This window comes from Clarias gariepinus, chromosome 3 (genome assembly GCF_024256425.1).
Source record: "Clarias gariepinus isolate MV-2021 ecotype Netherlands chromosome 3, CGAR_prim_01v2, whole genome shotgun sequence".
Lineage (NCBI taxonomy): Eukaryota > Metazoa > Chordata > Actinopteri > Siluriformes > Clariidae > Clarias > Clarias gariepinus.
The window spans coordinates 32,727,165-32,745,730 of NC_071102.1; the positions used below are offsets into that span (position 1 = coordinate 32,727,165).

At 39.7% G+C, this 18,566-nt stretch overlaps 1 protein-coding gene across 2 annotated transcripts in view; it reads right to left on the bottom strand.

Annotated features, from left to right (window-relative positions):
* col5a3a (collagen, type V, alpha 3a) overlaps nt 1-18,566 on the bottom strand; it is a 94,456-nt gene that overhangs the window by 27,190 nt on the left and 48,700 nt on the right. For both annotated transcript variants that reach the window (XM_053491607.1, XM_053491606.1), the window contains 27 exons: nt 17,342-17,395; nt 15,847-15,891; nt 15,343-15,396; nt 15,216-15,260; nt 10,121-10,174; nt 9,817-9,861; nt 9,061-9,114; nt 6,925-6,969; nt 6,561-6,614; nt 6,289-6,396; nt 5,756-5,809; nt 5,402-5,455; nt 5,235-5,279; nt 3,763-3,816; nt 3,540-3,584; nt 3,159-3,212; nt 3,018-3,071; nt 2,763-2,816; nt 2,558-2,665; nt 2,322-2,411; nt 2,114-2,167; nt 1,021-1,128; nt 821-928; nt 663-716; nt 482-535; nt 212-319; nt 72-125 (listed from right to left, as the gene is read on the bottom strand). In XM_053491607.1, the coding sequence (XP_053347582.1) occupies nt 72-125; nt 212-319; nt 482-535; nt 663-716; nt 821-928; nt 1,021-1,128; nt 2,114-2,167; nt 2,322-2,411; nt 2,558-2,665; nt 2,763-2,816; nt 3,018-3,071; nt 3,159-3,212; nt 3,540-3,584; nt 3,763-3,816; nt 5,235-5,279; nt 5,402-5,455; nt 5,756-5,809; nt 6,289-6,396; nt 6,561-6,614; nt 6,925-6,969; nt 9,061-9,114; nt 9,817-9,861; nt 10,121-10,174; nt 15,216-15,260; nt 15,343-15,396; nt 15,847-15,891; nt 17,342-17,395 (1,710 nt within the window). The remainder of the gene's footprint in view (nt 1-71; nt 126-211; nt 320-481; nt 536-662; nt 717-820; nt 929-1,020; nt 1,129-2,113; nt 2,168-2,321; nt 2,412-2,557; nt 2,666-2,762; nt 2,817-3,017; nt 3,072-3,158; nt 3,213-3,539; nt 3,585-3,762; nt 3,817-5,234; nt 5,280-5,401; nt 5,456-5,755; nt 5,810-6,288; nt 6,397-6,560; nt 6,615-6,924; nt 6,970-9,060; nt 9,115-9,816; nt 9,862-10,120; nt 10,175-15,215; nt 15,261-15,342; nt 15,397-15,846; nt 15,892-17,341; nt 17,396-18,566) is intronic.

Below are 18,566 nucleotides of genomic sequence, written 5' to 3' on the forward strand. Positions count from 1 at the left end.
TGATACTAATTTCTATTCGAGAATTAAAAACATTGAGCAAAGAACAGAAGAGAAAGAAGCTGTATTTTTACCATTGGTCCAACATGGCCACTCTCTCCCTTTTCTCCCGGGGGTCCAGGCATTCCCTGGTCACACACAGGTACAGGTCATTAGAGTCACTGCATTAAGTACCCTTACTGCAGGTGATAGAACTCCAGATGGATTTCTTTACCTGCAGGCCTGGTGGCCCGTTGGCACCTACGAGTCCTCGAGGTCCTTCATCACCTTTCTGTCCATGCATCCCCTGTTGGCCCCGGGGCCCTGGCTCCCCATCTATACCCTGAAAGATTTCAGTTCCATGTGTGAAATGCTTAGATTTCTATTCTGAGTTATTTATATTTATGTATATTAATACAGTATTAGTCACATTAATTGTCCTATGTTTCTTTAATTTAAATTGTTAACCATTAGTAGAGGTCAGTAATCGTTGTGGTGGAAATACCTGTAGTCCAGGGGGTCCAATAGGCCCTACACTTCCTGTTGGTCCTGGAGGTCCCTAAGAACATGTTAGGATTTTTTTTTTTCATTCACGTTAGGATGTTTTGTTGTTCTCTTCATGACAGAATTAAATCAATATTTTCCACACTTGAAAATGCCACACATTAGAATAAGGTCATTCTTACCGACTCTCCTTTGTCCCCTTTGCTTCCTTTCTGGCCCGGACCTCCAGGTTCTCCCTATTGGAACCCACACATAGGATTGTGTTCATGTTTTAATGTTTTAATGTTTGCAAGTTCATATAATCACCCACATTTAATTCAGAAGTACACTGTACACACACCTTATCACCATCATCTCCAGGTGGACCAGGTGGTCCAGCAGAACCTGGTAGACCAACGGGCCCCTGCTCACCATCCTGTCCGGCAGGACCTGTAGGTCCTTTTTCTCCCTAAGGCAGAAAAACAGTGTAGTGTAAGTTTAAAAAAAAAACAGAACAGTTTTGCTACCACAGTGTGTGAAAAAGTCATTTCAAATTCTTACAGGTTCTCCCTTTTCGCCCATTGGTCCTGGAGACCCGAGACCTCCAGAACGTCCAGGAAGACCAATACCACCAGCCGGCCCAGAAGTTCCCCTCTCCCCAGGAGCACCCTGTAAAAAGATGGTGCAAATCACTGATCTTCCTTCATTTAGTCCCTGTCATGCCTGACATTTTTGAATTTGTTCTTGAATGATTTCTTTGACATCATTTTAGACACTTTCCCTGCTGTGGTCTCAAATATTTTATATCTTGTTCCTGCTGTCCTCTCTGACATTTTAGACCATGTCCCTGCTGTCTTCTCTGACCTTTTACACCTCGTTGCTGCTTGTTCTCTCTCACATTATTTTAGACATTGTCCCTGATGACCTCCCTGAGATTTTAAACTCTGTTGTCCTAAAATAATGTCCTCTCTGACATTATTTTAGACCCTGTTCCTGCTGTCTCCTCTGGCATAGTTTCAACCCCGTCTCTGCCCTCTCTCTGACATGTTCCAAATGTCCACTCTGACATCACCCTGTCCCTGCTGTCCACTCACTTTATACTCTGTTCATCATGTCCACTCTGACATTATTGTAGACCCTGTTCCTAATGTCCTCTCCAAGATCATTTTAGTCAGTGTCCCTGCCGTCCTTCCTGCCAACATTTAGACTCTACTCATGCTGCACTCTCTGACATTATAGACCCATTCCTAATGTCCTCTCTAAGGTAGTTTTAGACAATGTCCCTGATGTCCACTCTGGCATAATTTTATATATGTTCATAATATTCTTTCTTTCATGACATTACACCCTGTCCCTGCTGTCTTATCTGATATTATTTTAGACACTTCCCCTGCTTTTCTCTCTTACAATATTTTGGTTGTCCTCTCTGACATAATTTTGAACCCAATTCCTACTGATCCTTTTAAACACTTTCCCTACAATCCTCTCTGTAACTATTTTAGATACTGCTCATAAATTCCTTTCTCATATAATTTTAGACACTGTTCCTGAACTTCTGTACTGTCTGATGACAAAGCATTTATCTTCTCTGACATAATTTTAAAGACTAGCTGGTATTAGTGACTCAGAGTCTTCCATCCCAAAGTGTACTTACAATCGCTCCTGCAGGACCAGGAGGTCCTTCTTCGCCTTTTAAACCAGCAGCACCCTAACAATCCAGAAAAACACACACATATGATGAATAATTTAAACAACATGATACGCTGTTTGCCTACAGCTCTCCTATATATTTTTTAAAATGTTCTCTTCACAGTAAATACTGCCAGTTCTGCTGCCCGAGAAGGCAAGCTCAAAATCCATACCGTGGCGCCTGGCATGCCTCGACTGCCTCTAAAGCCTCTGCGCCCTGCAGGGCCGCTCTTTCCAGGAATCCCCATGGGGCCCGGATCACCCTGGAAACCAGAAAACACATGAAAGACTGTTGAGTTTCAACTTGAGCTGATGGCTTGCTTACTCATTGAAAGATGTCAGGAACATCTTCATGATCTCCTGGGATTAATAATTATAGATGTGGCTTGTTTGTAACCGAACAACTCACCTTGGCACCTTCTTTGCCTGCCGGTCCTGGCAGACCTTGCTCGCCAGGAGGTCCTGGCGACCCAGGGTGACCTCTGTCCCCAGTTGGTCCAGTCTCTCCAGTTTTTCCCTAAAGGAAACCACACAAAATAAGCCTAAAATGTAGACAACAATAAGTTTATATATGTAGGAAAGCTTGCTTGGCTAGTTTATTTTCTTAGACTCACCTGTGGTCCCACCACTCCTACAGGTCCTGGTAGCCCTGTCTTTCCTTGAAATCCCTGCATGAAGAAATGCGATGGTCAAATATGACAAATTCCAAAAGCAAATACCAATAGCGATGATTTACGTAAGTTTAATTGACGTCTCTTGATGTCCCAATGGAAATTATCACAATTCTTGCAAGCGCATTGGATACACCAATCATAACAATAAAAAGAAAAACCTTCTGCTAGCCAAAAAATATCAATTATCAGACTCACCGGCTCCCCCCTTTGACCTGGATGACCTGGCAGCCCATCCTTTCCTGAAGGGCCCTAAAAAGATGGCAAAAACTTATAACTCAGCACAAAAACACACCCATGCCCTTAGAGAACATTGCTGTTAGGATGCATAATGCCTACATTTGGTCCTTTGGGTCCTGGATATCCATTCTGTCCCTGCGGTCCTTGAGGACCCTATGACAACAGTGCAGAGAAAAAAAAACATTAATATTTTAAGTTATTGTTGGCATTTTGGGAGCGGTTCTATAGTAATCTAGAAAAAGTGCAGGTTCATCACTTATTCTGTGTATGACTGTAAAAGTAGCCCAATCTGCTAACAAACAGCAGGCTAAACCTCATTCTGTCCTACTCCCATTAGACGTACAAGAAAATACTATCAATTTAGAAATTGAGCATGGTAATGAGCTTGGTTTCTAACACCAATGCACACTTGACACAAGAATGCATTAATAAAACTATGCAAACTCAGTACAGTTTTTACTCTAATAGTGAAAAATATACCTTTTCTCCTGTGGAACCTGGTGGGCCATCGTGGCCAGACGAGCCCTAATAAAAGAAAAGAATTAAATATAAAACAAACCTCAGCGTGCATTCAGAATATTTTTATTGGAAAGCTAGCTTTCATTAATTTTTCACGCCTTCTTTATTTTTCATAGAGTTGCCGCAGCATGTAGTGCAAGAACTGTTAAAACCGACTAAGAGAAAGAGATGCAGATTTCCTGACCTTGGCTCCAGGTGCCCCTGTAGCTCCTCGTGCCCCTCGGCCTCCGCGTGCCCCCTGTGGTCAAAATGACATAGTCGTAAATCAGTTCCTGAGTACTCAGCTTGACCTTATTCGATGCTATTTCAGAATAACGCTCTAGGCCCAGTTTTGTAAAAGCAACTGAGGTTTAATCAATCAGCTTGCTCTACCATTTAACGATGACTTTTGGGAAATTGAATTCGCTTAAGGTGGTCGAGGTCGATATTTGTGTCATTTACAAACACACTGGACAAAGCAGCTTATTTACTATAATGAACACCAAAAAATGGTGATCATAATTTCATATCATACACCACCTACTATGTGATATATTTCTAGCTCTCTGATATTTATATAATTTCAAAGATACATAAAAAAAAAAATTTAATGGATTGCTTATTTACATTTTTCTGGTTTTGAAATCGGCCATGGTCCTCCTACATTTTTTTCCTAATATTTATTAACAAAGAATAAATGTATTATCTAATCAAGCAGGCAAGTAAAATCTCCAGTGTCTTGTACAGAATCCATGGCCAGGACCTGATAGATACAGTAATGTTACAGAGTATGACGAGACTCTAGGTGAGTAGATTTCAGGGTGGGACCTCCGTGGATTGGACTAGTTTGTCTGACACATCCCATGGAGGCTCAATCGGATTGGGATCTGAAGAGTTTGGAGGCCAGGTCAGTGGTTCGAGGCTGGGTCGATGGCCTTGGGCTCTTTATTGTGCCCCTTCTGCGGCAAGCTGTGATGCACTTGGTGTTCTGGTGCCATTCTATGTTGGCCAGCATTGACTTTTTTCAGTGATTTGTCCTGCATTTGGTTCTTCTGTTGGTTTAGACCAGATAGACTGGCCTTAGGTCCTTGGGTAACCATAATCTAGTTGCCAATTTTCTGGTTTGTAATTGGTGATCAATGTTGTTCAGTTTACCTGATGGTGGTGTTGATGTTATGGCTAATCGGGGTAAGTATTACTTGGTGTAACCATATCTGTTATCGCCTATTAAGGAAGTGTGTGAAGTAAGCACCCAAGTGGCACAAAGTAAAGCATCTAGAGATCAAGAGTTTGACTTTCAAGAGAGCAAAACTGGCTGTTCTTAGAGAGTGGGAGGGATGGCATTTGTCTCTCTCTGATGCCAATGCAAAAGAGCCAGTCGAGCCAAGGATGACTGTCCTCAGTGTGTATTAAACTGCTTAGTGATGTTTATCCTTGGAGCCCTGGCTTTACATTTGTCAATCCCTGCTACTGTTTCTCAGCCCCAAAAGCAAACACAGATATCCCAGACTAAGGCAGGGTCAGATTGGGGAAAAGGACATGCCTTGTCATTGCAATTTTAGTTTGTCTTATAAACATCTAAAAATGACAAACTGCCCGTTTTAATACAGAGATCATATATGAGAAATTTTATTATATATGTGTGTGTGTATGTGTGTGTAGGGCGATAACACTTACATTTGGACCTCTTTCCCCTGCTGGGCCTGGTGTACCTGCAGATCCCTGCGGGAAAAAAAAACACAAGAACAGAAATGTGCTCATGCTGTACATACTACATAGGCTCTACATACTGTACACATACACACACACACACACAGAACTGCCTTTCTCACACTCCTCCTTACCCGCTTCCCCTTCTCTCCTGGCACACCCAGTACTCCTGGAAAGCCGACGGATCCCTGCAGGCCAGAGCAGAGGCTAATCAATTAGTGTATTCCTCTCATTAATCTACTTCTAAATTTAATTAACCACAAATTAACCCCAGAAATCACATTACCATAAATAAACCCAACATCAATTGTAGTCTCTGATAACCTATTAATGAAACAGAGCCTTTAGTAGCCATTAAATGGCCCTGGTTTAATTGATACATTAAAATATTAATGCGGGAAAGAATTTTCAGTCACTGCTCAGGTCACGTTGCCGTCAGCTTATTTTTTCCGAATTCGTACACCAGGGAGAGTGAGCAGCGGGCTTACCTTAAGGCCTTGTCTTCCTGGATAGCCGGGTAGCCCTGGGACACCGAGTTTGCCCTGAGGACATGGAAGACATCAAAACTGGATGAATTCATGTTAAATTTAAATGTGATCCTGGCAGAATAAAAGGTGGGTTTTGGGTCCTGGATGTGTAGCTGGTTTGGTGGAAATACATCACGGATAATCTAATTATCAGCCTTAATGACTTCAGGTTTACAGTGTGAGCACCATTTATAAAGATTTAATCTCAGCCCAGGCTTGAAAGAAAATTTAACAATACTAATTCTTATAAAAACTTTAAAACATTTATGTAGGAAGAAAAAAAAAAAGAAAAGACTGAATTAGACGGTGTGTCCAAACTTTTGACTAGTTTTGTATATTTATTCTTGGTAATGACTATCCAATGAAAGATAGCATGATGTAATTAGTTTGTAATTATAATTTTCTGATTATGCCATCAATATCAATGCATGACCTTGTTGTAATTATTGTTATTGTTAGAGTTGTGTGTAGTGCATGAACAGCTGCGACCTCACCTTTTCTCCAGCGATGCCTGGAGGTCCGAGGTCGCCAAGAGGGCCCACCTGTCCTTTAAGTCCTTCTGGTCCATCCTCGCCACGTGGTCCAGAAGGCCCAGTGTCGCCCTACACACACACACACACACACACACACACACACACACACACACACACACACACACAGAATTATAACTACTGTCTTACAGTAAACATTATATTTCAAATCCATATCCAGGAAGCCTTTTAAAAAATGGACGCTGTCAATGAAACGGGCCATAAAGGACTCTTACTCGATCTCCCTCAGTTCCCATGTCACCCTTGGTCCCTGGGAAGCCATCTTCTCCCTGCCGTGAACAGAACAGAACCACCCATCCATCACTAACTGAATTTCTCACTATATTGCACACCAAGCTCTTTTTTTTAACATTGGTGTAGGAAATACGAGCTTGCCAGCCTAGTGTTATAAAAAAAAAAAATTTATCTGGAGCTGCTGCTATTGGCGTGGCACGTAGCCTGGCCTTATCTCTGCCAGTGATAAGTGCAGGGGGAGTAACCTCCATTCTCCAGAGTATCTCTGACGTCTGAGAGAGAGAACACAAAGACAAAGAGAAAGATAGAAAGTTTTTTGTTTTGTTTTTTCCTCCCGTCTCGTACCTTTTCTCCTTTGCTTCCTTTCAGTCCTCGCACGCCGTCAGCGCCCTGTTGGAAAAAGAACAAAAGGCATGAGCGACGCCGTACGAGTCTCAGCACGCAGCATCGCCTCCGGGAGGAAAATACTGACCTGAGGCAGAGAGGCTCAGATATCGACGTCTCCGTCTGAGCGCACAAACCACTTTTATAATATGAGACACACGGGGAAAGCGCACGGACTCGCACCTTACACATGCGCCGTATGTAATAATCAGAGCAACTCCTCCGGATAGTGAAGGCCATGGCTTAAAACGTTTATACCACTGTGCTGATGACTTCTTGATTCCGATTGGCCCGGGAGACATGATGGCAGGAATGGGTTTTAAAATATAAAATAATTATTAAATAATAATATGAGCAAGGTTTTCTGTAAGGGGATGTTTTTGTAACTTTAATGGAAGGAGTCTCAGTGACGTGTAACATTCAGAGTTGAAGTCTAAGTCTTTGTGCTGTTACTAACCCGACAAATTGCTTATTAAAAATCCAAAAATAAGAAATAGAAACTGCATTAAATGTACAAATGAAGTTACTAAACCTTTTCTCTCCTGCAGTTTTTTTTCACTTTAGGATTTATCTATTTGATCTATTTTATTGTTTGTTTGTTTGTTCGCTTTTAAATCTATAACCACCATGATTTTTTTTATTCTTATTGTTTACGCAAATTGTTTTATGCAAAATTGAATTTAATATTTAATATTTGGCTCAGGGATCTTGTCAAAATTAATTCCTGCTATATTTATTCAATATATGCACCATTACTTTTTTTGTTTTTACTGCAAGAGTCAATATGCAGTAGGTTTGGTTTTATTTGGAAATCCATAATTATATTAATTCATTCATTCATTCACTATACAGCTTCATCCTGTACAGGGTCACAGGGGGTCTGGAGCCTCTCCCAGGAGATTTCAGGCACCCTGGGGTACCAATCCATCACAGGATGCACACACACACACACACTCCTTCACATTTCACACCAATTAGCGTAATCTGGACCGTATGAGGAAAACCAGCAGGGAGAACATGCAAACAGACCCAAGATGGGATTGAACCCTCAACCCTTGAGGTGTGAGGCCACTACTGTACGCCAGTATGCCTCCTCCCATTTTTATATATTTATATTATAAATTAGTTATATTATTTTCAACGTGTTTTTGTGTGTGTATTTGTTAGTGTGTGAGTGTATAGAGACCCTGTGTTCTAGTTGTTCATGATGTGATTGATCGTTTTAATCTAGACACTAGTCGTTATTACTGTGTACATAAGAATAAGAGTTCTGTGAGCAAGACGCCGTCAAACCCACATACCGCAAAACGCTATCGCCACATACAGTGACACTGCCACACTTGAAATACTGGCCTTCTCATTCAGTACAATGATTATGCATTAATGTCTCTCAATGATGCTTTAAAAGTGTTTGCGAATTCATGAAACCAAACTGAAATGCATAACTGAAATTGCTGAGCCTAGACCTGAGCAACGAACGCATCCTCAGATCATAACACTGCCTCCAGAGGCGTGTACAGTGGGTACATGATGGATGCATCGCTTCATGTTCTTCCCTTTTTGCCCTGACACACACACAACGCTGGAATAGGGTCCGTCCAGACACATCAGACCACATGACCTTCAAGTTCAATCTTAAAAGCAAATCCAAGCCTTATTCTGATTAGTCTCACCGACAAGAGGTTTTCTTATGGACACACATCTGTCTAGTTCTGTGTATGGAAATGTTACTTTTATACTTATATGCTATGTTTTTTTTGTTTTGGCAAGGCAACTTTATCAAGTGTTAAAGTGATCTCCAATCCTCCTCCTGTGTATATTAAGGCATTTATTGATTCAACATGTCATAAATCATCTTACTTCCTCACTAAAAAGACTCACTTTCCTCCAGCTCTTTGGGTTTTCTTGCATCGCCTCCCGACCTGACTGAACAACTTCACACATTTCCATTAGATGTATTTTAATTTTGGGAATTTCTTCTCATGACTATGGTTTAAAACCCCACACCGGAGCTTTTTAGAGTAAGATCATGTTTCAGAAATGTTCCTTGAATTACAATATTCCTCACTCTCAGTTGCACAGCTCACACACACTCACCTTGACTCCTCGCGGCCCCGGGTATCCGATGGGCCCCTGTGCGCCGACTGAGCCCTAGGAAAAGAAAAGAGAGGAAAAGGTCGGTGCTGTGTCCAGGTTGTGTGTGAAGAGATCTGAAGGCGACACAGCTTTAACTGAGTGATTATAGTCGCACGTGCCAAGCGACAGTGGGCTAATGTGAACAGTGGGCACAATGATGTCGAGCTAACGCGAGCACTCGGGTGTGACAATGCGAAAGCGTGCGCCACTGATGGCTGGATTGTTCGAGTGTGCAATTACCCTGGTGTAAGAATAAACGAGCACAAAAGCCCGAGCTCAGCGCGCAATGGTGACACAGCTGGCCCAGCTGCAGCAGCCTGCCAGGGAACACATGCGTCACGCTCTCTGGCTTTCAGCACACATTTTGGCCACGTGTGTGTGTGTGTGTGTGTACTGTATCTGCACATATGTGTGTATTCTACTGGGTGCATATTAGATTGTACGTGCATGCATATGTTGAACTGTGTGTGTGTGTGTGTGTGTGTTGTTGTGCATTGGATGGCATGTTTTTGTCTATGCCACACATATTGAATTCTGGATATTGGATTTTGTGTGTGTGTGTGTGTGTGTGTTGTGTACTGGACTTTGTCAGTGTGTGAGAGTAGGTGGGTGTGTGTATATGGGTGTGTGCAGGTGATTGTGTATTGGTCTGCTAGCACTTTCGCACCTCTAGGGTGCGTGTGCATGTGTGTGTGTGTGTGTGTGTGTGTAACTCACCGGTAGTCCCTTCTCTCCAGCTGGTCCCTCTCTGCCTGGATGCCCCTGTGTGTGTAACACAATGACCAGGTGTTAATATGACAGTATGGTAATGACAAACACTATTAACAAATTACATAATGAGTGAACACACAGGCCCTGACCACTGCACCACACACACACACACACACACACACACACTTCGTGCCTGTGTGCAGCTAGCTACAGAAGCACACAGAGCGTAAGTCTGTAGTGACATGAGCTACACAGATGAGTGCAGACGCTGGACGTCGCTCGAGCGGTCATGTGATGTGGATGTACTCACTGGAGGGCCGTCAATCCCAGGAAGCCCCTGCATTCCCATCTTCCCCGGCGGTCCCTGTGCAGGTAGACGAACACACACACACACACACACACACACACACACACACACACACACACACACACATACTGTGTTGACTGGCTGAGTAAACTTAAGATTTATTTGAGGTTTGAAAGTTCAGTAACCTTTACTTTCTTTATGTTAATAAACAGAATTAATAATAATTGTATATAAACCTGGAGTGTTCATGCTATTTAATTTAAAAAACAAATGTACAAATGTATGTTTAATGTTACACATTTTTTTATATCTTATGAGAGGAGAGTGGTTGTGTTAGTAAAGTATCGTCTCTATACTGGAACAGTTTCATTTTGAACAGGATCGTTTAAGGAATATTTGCTGAAATCATGTTTGCTGAAATCAAGAATGCCAAAAAATTTACATGCAGCATTAGAAATAAATTAATTACATTAAATTAAATTTAAAAGAAAAATCGGAAATTGAAAATAAAATGATTACACAAAAATGTATTTATTTTGATTAATCAACAATTAAATTAAAACCAAATTAAATTAAATTTATTAAATTAATAAAATCTAATTTCATTTAATTAATTAAATTAATAAAATAGAATAAAATTAAATTAATCAAAATAAAATTCAATTATTTTTTGTTCACTTTTGTGTCAATTAATGATATCTTATTTAATTACACAAAAATATAGTACATTAATGGAATTAAATTACACAAAAATACAAGGCAATACAATTTTTTTTTTAATAATTATTCTTTTTGGAAACATTCATTATTTATTCTAGCACCAGAGTAAAAATAAAACATGATATAAATCTAAGTTTTAAGCATTAATCAGCTTCATTCTCCACTATTCATATTAGCTTAAAAAAATGAATCCAAAAAAAAAAACTGAAAAATAGCTTAAACATGCAATTTTTTATTTCTTAAAGTGTAAATTGTTTTTATAACTGTGAAGAAAGTGTTCATGTTGTCACTCTGGAGAAAAGCTCTACAAAGTTCATCATAGATCCTTATACCTGAGTTTACATATCAGAACATTTATCACCTAGACCATGAAAAACAACCCGGGGGAATATTACCTTACTTATATGTATTTTTCATTCATTCATTATCTAAACCACTTTATCCTGTACACAGGGTCGCAGGGGGCCTGGAGCCTATCCCGGGAGACTTAAGGCACGAGGCGAGGTACTGTACGCCTTAGACAGAGTGCTGGGCCATTGCATGTGCACAAACACACACACACATACACACACACACACACACACAGTAAAGCCAATTTGGGAATGGAAAGTAACATAATCTGCATGTCTTTGTCTTGTGGGAGGAAACCCACAAAGCACGAGAACGCAAACTTCGCACACACAGACCCGAGGTGAGAATCGAATTGTGTAAATTAGCAGAATTATAATTAATATTATATACACATTCGAAATAATTGAGTTGTGTGCACCGCCAAGCAAAACTCTTACAGGTTATATGTTAAACAACAAAGAGTTTACATTTCAGACAAGGTCTCAAGATGAACGAAAAAAAGTGTAGAGATTTTCCATCCCAAAAAAAAAGAAGTATTTTTGCCTGTACTCGTATCAAATACAAACTCTTTCACCTTATCTTCATTCTCATTTAGATTAAAAAATAGCAGTCTACTGTGGCCTACAATAATAATAATAATATATTTAAAAAAGTGTTCATATTTTTCAGAAACAACACTTAAATAAAAGGCTTGTGGTTAAATCAAGCAGCTCTCACGTCTGTGTGTTCATAAATTACAATATTCTGACAATCCAGGCTTTTCCTCATTCATTAAACTCACAATACAAGTATGCCTGGCGGTGTAGGGACCCTTCCATAAATTACAGCCGACGCTATTACAGGAAACGTTCATTTTCGGAGTAACGGATGCTGTCAGCGGCGTGGGTCATGACTAGAAACCAAATGATGCTTTGTTAGTAGGAAACACACACACACTCACATACACATACACACAACAAAAACAGAGAAGAGTGATAGAATTCAAAGACAAAAGGCTTGGAGAAAGAAAATGAAATCTTCTAAGCACCAGCATGCTTTTCATTCTCATAAGGATTGAGCGGTCCAGATTTTTCCCACAGTATGATTTCTATTTTTAAAAATATGAGGACAAACTCTGTTGACTTGTTCAGAACTGGTGGTCTTAAAAGGCAAATAAAAAGAACGGGCATTTTGAGTTAAAGTATTTGCAGGTTTGGTTTTCTACTATAATTATTATTTAAATACGACGGGTGTTCAAGTCAAACCAGGACTTGTGATGAAATTTCTAGTGAATTAAATGTAAAGCAATTGACTTCAAGCACAGTACAGTGATAAGACTCAGCCAGAGTAAAATATCTGAATTATATTTGATCCTAGAAAAAAATCGATGGGAAATTTGTCCCCAACTTGCGGAAGAGACGCATATGTCTGCGGAAACTGTACGCACAATCATGCACATTAAAGGTACTCGACTGGAATTTATTTCCACATCCCCCTGTGTAGTCCTGACCTCGCACCAAGCCGTTTCCACATGTTTGGGACATTAAAGGAGTTCCTGGGAGGCCAGTGTCTCAGACATGTACAGTACTGTAGCAGGCAGTCCAATCATGGCTTTTATGCACTGAGCAAACTTTCTACCTCGATGGCATCTAAGCAATAGTGAAATTATGCAATTCTGCACAATCAAAAGTCCCTTTGACTCGAACACCCCTTGTACACAGTATAGGGAGGCAATGTTTAGTAAGTCACATAGGGACCATAATACTCTAACATTATCCAAGCCTCTTATACTGCTCCTATCACTGTGCTCTCTAGCATGGAAAGGGTGCGATACTAATTTAGTCTGTACACCATTAACACTTTTTATCTACAAACATGAAATTTAGAGCCATGTTGCAATTTTGGTTCGGTATAACCCAATTATTTTCCATTTGCACTCAAATTATATATTTATTTTTATTTCCTAAGGTCAGAAATGAAGAGACTTATGCTCTGTGACATTTTGAAATCCGCCGTTAGTACTTAGCATATTTCGAGACACTTCCTAATTAGCACAGAAACATGGACAAAATCACATTTTCCTCACTTCAAGTAAAGCAATAAAGTTCCTGTCTCTCTCTCTCTCTCTCTCTCTTTGTGTTAATATAAACCCTGCTTTGAGGCTGTGCGCTTATTCTTTCACACCACTTTAACAGAAACATGTGACTGACTGGATGATTTTATCCAGAACAAATAAGATTTAAGAATTCTAAAATACATTAATTGGTTTATTTAACATCCCGGATGATGAGGCAGGGTTCACAAATCTCACTCTCTCTCTCATCCTCTATACCGCTTTATCCTGTATTCAGGGTCGTGGGGACCTGGAGCCTATCCCAGGAGGCTTAGGACACGAGACATCCTGGACAGGGTGCCAATCCATCGCAGGGCACACACACATACACTCACACACTCATTCACACAATTGGGAACGGCAATTAGCCTAATCTACATGTCTTTGGACTGTGGGAGAAAACCGGAGTACCCGGAGGAAACCGTGCTCACAAATTAAATGATTACATTTTTGAAAAAAACTGCCCTTTTATCTAAAACTGTAATCATTTGATTTGTAAACAATCATTTGATTTGTAAACACTGACTATACTGTAAATTACAAATTAGCATGATGTCTACGAGTTAGATCTAGCTGTGTTTAGTTGAAAATGTTGCTAGCAATGCTAACATTGCTACCAGAGAAAAACATATGACAACTGACATAAAAAATATGTAAATGCTTATATTACATATTATAGTATTAATGGTTAAAAAACAGATTAAAAAATCGTTTGAAGATAATTAAAAGTCCATACATTTTGTTTTCTAACCAAACACTCACAACAGTCACACAACGTTGAGGACGCTGTAACACACTCTGAGAAATGCGCTATCCAGCCCTCCTTATTTTTGATCGGCTTATAATACTGATGTGAGTGTTGTCATACCTTAAGAATTCCTACTCTGAGTTCACCACAATAAATTAAAAAACAGATAATTCCGCACGTCCCATGTCTCCCCACCCAGTTTTCTGTCTAGTTAAATATACACCAATAAAATATGCATGTGAAGATTCTCATTCGGTCATGTGAGGTTATCTGTAAGTTCTGTAATGTAAGTTCTGTAATTTTTATAGATGTCACGTCTCGTACAAAGCAATAATCTTCCCCTCCTGCCAATTTTCCACTGCACATTGCAGTCCAGTAGATGGAAATAATGCACAGACAGCACATGAACTATAAAAAAATAATATATATATATATTTGCACAATTGTTTTTATTCGCTGCTGTAACAAAGAAAGTTCCCCACTGTGGGACGAATAAAAGTATATCTTATCTTATTGTCTTATATTTTTAAGCAATTTGTCAATGTTAGAAATTTTACTGTTTAAAAGTTGACATAAATACTTTGTGTGAATTGATTTTGAATTGAAAATAGACATATAAATTTTAAGAAAAATCGATTAAATTGCATAATAAATTAAATCTCACAGCTCTAATACAGACAGGCTACGGATCACTATGAGTCACCCCAAAGCTTCCTCCAAGACACCGGAAGTCACTTGGCAACATAACACACCGAACAAAAAGTTATATCAATCCTTTACCACATGCATGATGTCAGAGATGCACACGATTGGCCCGTATCAAGTATGATTTAAAAAGCAATCTTCTCTGCTGAGAGATTTTTCAGTTGCACCACTCATGCCACTTTTGAAAAGAAAACCACATTTTTTGCTCCATTGCTCACAATAATGCAATGATTCTATAATACCACAATCATATTTTTACATCTTGCATTGGCCTGAAAACTGGCAGCCACAGTGTTTGTTCCAGTTCTGTTTGTTATTTGTTTAGTACTAACAGGATTTAAGCCACTCTCAGTAACTCTCAGTGTGGATTCAGTATTGATTATCTGCCAGGGTTCCGAGTAAAGCCTGGGAACGAACACACTCCGCTTAGTCCTGATCTCTGAAGCAGGTCATAGGTCAGTCCACACAAATACACCACTTACCTTTTCTCCAGGCATGCCAATAGGACCCTGAGGACCTGGAAAGCCCTAAAAGAAGACATGGAACCACATGAGTGTGCTGATAAATATGTCTGATGCATTCCGGTGATGAATTAAGCGACGGATGTACCTGTACGCCTGGGTTCCCTTGCTGTCCTGGAGGACCAGGCTCTCCTGACAGACCCTTTGAAAAGATGAAATATAAGCAATATATTGTTCTTTTTATGGTTATGATGGCTATGAGATAAGTGGCTAAGCTTGCTTTTATGTGCTCATTGCATATTAAGGTCTTGTACTTCAGTGAGAACAGACCCTAAGGGATTCAGATCAGAGAGCGATGCAGCGGCACTTTAGTCCTGCTCCCTCACCTCCTAATCTGCAGGATCGTTTAACAGATCAGCTTCCAAAGCTTCAGCTTTCATGCTAATATCTCATGTTAGTCATCTAACGAGCCGAGCCGAGCCAAGCTTACTGAATAGTGTCCCAGCACTTCTATATTGGATGTCTCATTAATATTATGACCTTAATGAAAGACTGAGAAAAGCAGCTCTTGCGTGGTTGTTCTTTAGTGCTAAGACCATTAAGTACAGTTTGTAACTCATCATTAATAATAGTAATTTTTACAGAAACTCACCGGGTTGCCTTTTAAGCCTTGAATACCATCCACACCACGTATCCCCTAAAAGACACATGTCAGAGTTATACAATATAAAAAAAACAATCTGACCTTTAGGACTGAACTGGATAAGTATAACATACTGTAACCAAACCAGCACTGGAACATTTTAAAAATTTTGCTCATCCAAAGATTTCTATAAATATCTCTGAATCACTTCATTAGCGAACGCTCGCACAGGAAACGGACTCGACCTCTGCTCTTAGCAAAGCTTTTGAAAAATAGACTATTTTCACCCGCCTTGAGCAAGAAGGACTCACGGGCATGAAAGATGCGAGATTGTTGATGTGGGATCAATACACACGACTACTGAGCAACCATTATAGAGATGTATAATAGATATACTGTATTTCACAAAACCTAAAGGTTGGGAGTTTGTCAAATGTGGCTGTCACAAGGTGGAGCTTTTTGAAAAAAAAATATTGTTGTGCATATTATAATACGAAATTACAAGAGGAACCATGTTTTCTATTAGTTTACTTTTAATATTTGACTTTTTCAAAAAAAAATTAAAAAAGCAGGGGTAGCTCAGTGGCTAAGGTATTGGACTGTGGATCAAAAGGTCACAGGTTCAAACCCCACCAGGTTGCCACTGTTGGGACCTTAAGCAAGGCCCTTCAACTGCTTAGATTTATAATGAGATAACAATGTAAGTCACTCTGATAAGAGCGTCTGCCAAATGCTATAAACGTAAATCTACTAATGTACAACTGAAGGAAGAAAAAATCTGAGAAGTCAGATTACTTTAATTTTGTTTTCATTAACTAATTGTTTGTGTGTGTTTTATTCGACTTCTAACAAGGAATTGTCTTGCATATTGTCTTGTCTTCTCTCACACACTCCTTGCACTCATGCACCTTATGTATTTATAAAAACAAAACTTATACAGTTGTGTTGTTTCATGTTATACAGTACTTCAAGAGAACACTGATAATAAAATAACAATAAAATTCCAATAAAAGCCACTTTTGACTTATAAATGTTTAAAGCAAAAAATATACTGTTTAAAATAATGGTAGTATTGATCTTTATCTGCATCCTTTTTTATTGTTTTATTATTTTTAAAATATTTTATTATATATATATATATATATATATATATATATATATTTTTTTTTTTTTTTTTTTTTTTTTTTTTTTTTTTTTTACACTATACAAAACATGAATACAATGTGTGCGTCTCTTACTTTGGTCCCGATTTCTAACATTCACTATTAGCAGAAAAAAAAAACCCTCACATCCTAATTTATAAATAAATCAATAAATTTGTCTGACCTTCAACTTAATCACTTATCCTCCACCCTGAAAATCAAACCAGCTCTTGAAATGTCACAGGCTAACGAATAGGAGCTAATAACAAACAGCCGATATCCTATCCATATTTATATTTCCCATCTGATATTACTGTTTGTGAATTGTTCTGTGCATACATTAGTAGTGGAGGGTGACTTACAGGCTGTCCAGGTGGTCCGACTGGTCCTCTGGGTCCTACAAGTCCTCTGGGCCCCTGAAATGAGTACAACACCGTTCCAAAACCCCATTACAGCCACAACATACAAAATAATTGATAGACTTCGAGATTGGTTAATAATGTTTCATTACCAAAATTCTCATTAATTACTTTTCCAAGAATTATATTTTAACAACCATGTCTAAGTATAATTCTTATAATTAATGTAAAGATATTATTGAGAACCTAATATGAAAGTTTACTTTTTAGTCATTGTTAGACATTAAAATGGGCCCCCAGTGTGCATCTACAAGCCAATTCAATTTTCCTTGGGTTTCTTGCTCAGTTCTGCTGTGCTCCGACAGGGGCGTGGCTAGGCATTAACGTAATTACAGTACACACAGAGACTGAAGCAGCATGTTCAAAAGAAAAGAGAAACGGAGGGAGGTTGAGGTATGAAATAACAGGTTATCTGAGGGGTTTGTCAGCTGGAGGATTAATAGACGCACTTTGGGAGACCTCTGATACCTGTGTTAAAAGATAGAAAAATATGGGACCTTTAATTCAGAATGTTGATGTAGCTCTGGGCTTCAATAGCAACTCAAGAGTTCAACATTTATCTATTCAACTTCTATACTGCATATCCTGTACATGGATGTGGGGGGACCTGGAGCCTATCCCAGTAAGGCAGAGTACACCCTGGACAGGGTGCCAATCCATCGCAGGACACACACACACACACACACACACACACACACACACACACAATACGCGCGATTTGTGAACCTAATCTGCATGTCTTTGGACTGTGGGAGGAAACCAGAGTACCCAGAGGGAACCCACCAACCACGGAGAGAACATGGGAAGCACACGCTAAGCACACAGACCCAAAGCAAATCCTGACCCTGGAGGTGCAAGGCCACGGTTCTAACCAGTACACCACCAGCCCAGACAACATGGTTAGCACTAGATTCTGGGTTTGATTCCCACCGTTGGGGTCTGTGTGCATGTTCTCCTCCTGCTTGGTAGGTTCCCTCCCACAGTCCAAAGACATGCAGATTAGGCTAATTGGCATACCCGTAGTGAGTGAATGACGATGTGAGTATGCGTGTGCCCTGCAATGGATTAATACCCCAGCCAGGGTATACCCCACCTTGTGCCCTAAGTCTCCTGGGACAGACTCCATGCCCCCCCACGACCCTGAATACAGGATGTTATAAGTGTTATA